The sequence below is a fragment of the Phalaenopsis equestris genome, unplaced genomic scaffold (assembly GCF_001263595.1).
Source record: "Phalaenopsis equestris unplaced genomic scaffold, ASM126359v1 Scaffold000761, whole genome shotgun sequence".
NCBI classification, from domain to species: domain Eukaryota; kingdom Viridiplantae; phylum Streptophyta; class Magnoliopsida; order Asparagales; family Orchidaceae; genus Phalaenopsis; species Phalaenopsis equestris.
This window is the reverse complement of record NW_018165201.1, coordinates 3,912,738-3,916,277: the sequence shown is the minus strand read 5'-3', so window position 1 is coordinate 3,916,277 and position 3,540 is coordinate 3,912,738. Positions and strand designations below refer to the sequence as shown.

General features: G+C 36.0%; 1 protein-coding gene across 3 annotated transcripts in view; it reads left to right on the top strand.

The window, feature by feature from the left end:
* Positions 1-3,540, top strand: part of LOC110030907 (rRNA biogenesis protein RRP5) — a 74,447-nt gene that overhangs the window by 43,723 nt on the left and 27,184 nt on the right. For all 3 annotated transcript variants that reach the window (XM_020733888.1, XM_020733887.1, XM_020733889.1), the window contains 4 exons: positions 932-1,100; positions 1,179-1,312; positions 1,392-1,475; positions 1,584-1,684. In XM_020733888.1, the coding sequence (XP_020589547.1) occupies positions 932-1,100; positions 1,179-1,312; positions 1,392-1,475; positions 1,584-1,684 (488 nt within the window). The remainder of the gene's footprint in view (positions 1-931; positions 1,101-1,178; positions 1,313-1,391; positions 1,476-1,583; positions 1,685-3,540) is intronic.

Below are 3,540 nucleotides of genomic sequence, written 5' to 3'. Positions count from 1 at the left end.
AAAATGAAATACAAATTAAAAACATGAAGAAAACAAGTAGCTGGGGTCGAGCCAATAAATTGAGATTATTTATTGGGCGAAGCAAAAATATTTAATTTCCGGATGTCCTCAAATTGCGCGCGCGCAAATTGCGCGCGCGCACACACACACAATATATATATATATATATATATATATTTTATTTAATGCTGGAGTGTTGCTTGAGTTGTTCATCTTATTATTCACAATTTATTTGAGCACTTTGCCAGTCTTCCTTTAACTTCATCATTTTTTAATTTATTCTTCATCTTTTTAATGCATTCTTATTAAAATTTTCGTTTCCGCCACCCTCAACTGAGCTATAATCCTTCTTTTACTCAACCCTCATATCTGTGCTACAAAGCCTATTTAATTTCCACTTATGTTCCATTACTCTCTTTCTCTCTCTTGTTTATTGATTTTCAAAATTCTTGAATTGTTCGAATTTCTTTAAATCCTCAAAATTTCTCTTAAAATTTTTTTAACTAGACCACTACAATATCCTATTAAACTTTCCAAATCTTTGTATTTATCTCATTTGTACCAAATGTCTATTTTTTATGCATGCTTCACATTTTTAGATCAATCTTTAATCCACTATATTTTATAATTCTTTATGAATTTTGAAAATATATATTTTTTTAAAGCTCCCATATAATATTCTCTCAATATGGTGTTATAATCCTTTTTTTTAAAGTATTTTTATCCATTACGATGATACTATTGTTTACTACCTTAGTTACTGATAAGCGGTATAATGAATTCTCTGCCATCAAGTTTTTGTGTTTTTGGTTTTTATAAATTGTAATTTTGCGTTGGATACCTTATTATGACACATCCAAGCTTGAAGTATTATATTTAACTTCTTTTAGGGGTAAGCTTATTGTTTTATTCCCATTTCTCCAACCTGCAGATATCAGAGTTGCAGTCTGTGGATGGAATAGTTTCTGATTCCAACTGGGCCAAAGATTTCAGCATTGGTAGTGTACATATGGGAAAGGTGCAAGAGATAAAGGAATCCGGAGTTGTACTTGGCTTTGAAAAATCTGGGGGCATTGTAGGCTTTGTCTCTCAGCATCAATGTAAGAATTTTTTTTTTAAAATTTTAAAATCATTTCATGTGCTTTTTCTTCTTTAAAATGGCTGTTTGTTCCTTGAAGTGGGTGGAGTTAATGTGGAAAAAGGATCAGTTGTTAAAGCATTTGTTTTGGATATTTCTAAGACGGATAACCTTGTTGATTTATCTCTCAAACCAGAGTTGATTGATGGTGCAAAGATGAACGGTTCTAGGAAGGTGAGCTATTCTCTGTTTAACTCTCTGTAGGTCTTCTTCTTATCATTTTATGAATTGATTTTCACTTTTTCTTGTTCAGAAACGTCATAGAACATCTGTTTTGGATTTGGAGCTACACCAAACTGTAAATGCTACCGTTGAGATTGTGAAAGAGAATTACTTGGTCTGCATTTTAAAAAAGACTACTCTGTGATTTGATGAATTTGCCCCCAAGACCTGATGATTTTTTCATGCTACATTTCCCTTTTTTTGTAACTCATTGTAAATGCAGGTTCTTTCACTTCCAGAGCATGATTATGCAGTGGGATATGCATCTGCTATTGATTATAACACACAAAAAATTCCTTATAAGCACTTCTCTAACGGTCAAAGGTGAGTATGCTAGTATACTTCGGTTATTTGTGCCAATTTTTTTCTTTTCAATGCGAGTAGAAGACTTCCATTGACTGAACTAGAATAGTTTGATTACATAATTCCTTTCTTCTCAGCTATTGCTACATTTCTACTAAATCCGTTATACTTGGGCTGCAAAAGCATGTTACTTCACCACAGCATTTTGTTTTTATGATTGACTGATGATTCTGCAGATTTATTTTGCTTTATGTTGCCTTCATTTCTTTTTTTTTAACAGCGATGCACTGTTTCTATTCATCATTGCAATTTAAGCACAGATCATCCACAGTTTTGGTGGTCTTTATAATATTCTTTTCTGCTTTGAAGAGAGGATACATATATGCTCATATATCACCCGACGATGCACTTCTGTGAATTTTATAGGATGTTCCGTATACCAACTTCTAATATAAATGGATTCATATATAGTGTGTAAATTCTTATATAATTGTGTAAACTGGAGAAAACTCGATCCCATGTTTTCTGCTGTACTGACATGAAGAAGGGAACATTAGCTTTAACACTTGTAATATATTAGGCCATTGGTAGTGGTAGAATTTTGACATCTTGGTACTCCAAATCTGATTTTGTTTTTGTCGACTGGATGACGCAATCTATTTTATATTTCATTGTTCAAATTTAACCAAACTCTTGAGCCATCTTGTTGCTCCCAATCTTATTTTGCATTTGTAATGGTTTAATGCCATGTATTTTGTTTTTAATTGCTCAAGTGTAACAGCCCTTTTAGAATTTCATGTTGCATGCACTGGAAGCTGCTAGGTTTAAATTAGTGTAGTAGAAGAGTATTAGATTGAAAGATATTTTTTTTACTGATTAATGTCCAAATACAATGTTTTTCTTATATCTACTTTTTGTATCTGCTCACTGTTGACCTCATTTTTAGTGAGGTCTTAGTCTCCTACTCTTAGAACCTAGGATCTAGCTTTAGGAGTTCTTATTGACCATCCTAGTGGACTAGCGATGGAGCCCACCTCCCGTAGAATTTCAAGCCACTTCTTGACTCATTTTTGTGAAGAACTCTCATGAGTGGTTCCAAGCACTCAACTTTTAGTTGCAAGTGCTCAGGAGCAACATGTAGAGGGCCCAAAATAACGCCGGCAAACTCGCCCAAAAGAGGCTTAAATCGACTCGTCCGCCGACGCGTCCAGAACGTCTACTTTAGCTAGAAAGGACACCCATATTGCCGGGGTTACGTGCACGCACAGTTTGCACGAAAATCGATGCATGATTTTTTTTTTTTTTAATTTGTGGGGCGCGGGTCCGAACTCAACCCAAGTTCAACTCAGGTTCGATTCGGGTTCAATTCGGGCTGAACATGGCCTAATAACCAGCTCACATATTTTCAAAATTCAAATTTTAAAACCAGCTCACATATTTTCAAAATTTAAATTTTAAATTTCAAATTGACCTTTTAATCTCACATTAATTTAGTTAAATTGAAATTTAATTATTTCCTAATGAGGAAATTTAATATTTGTCTAATGAGGATTTCCCGCATGGAAGGTGTTTAATTTGGCGCCTAATGCTTGTAACGGATAATGCGTTTAGGCCAATTTTTTCGATCCCGCTCAGCTGGCCGGCTCGCCTTCTTCCTATTCGACCTCCCCTCCTCCCTTCTCTGGCGCCGGCTCCTTGCGTTCGATCCCACCTCTTTCCTCGCTCGACCGAATAACCTCGCTCGCCTCTCCTCTGCACGAAGTTGTTCGAAGCTCCCGGCTCGCCTTCTTCCTCGCCTCCGCTGTTTGATTCACCTCGCTTGCCTCACCAGCTCTGCGAACCGAAGCCGCTCACCCGCTCCTCCTCTGCCGCAGCCC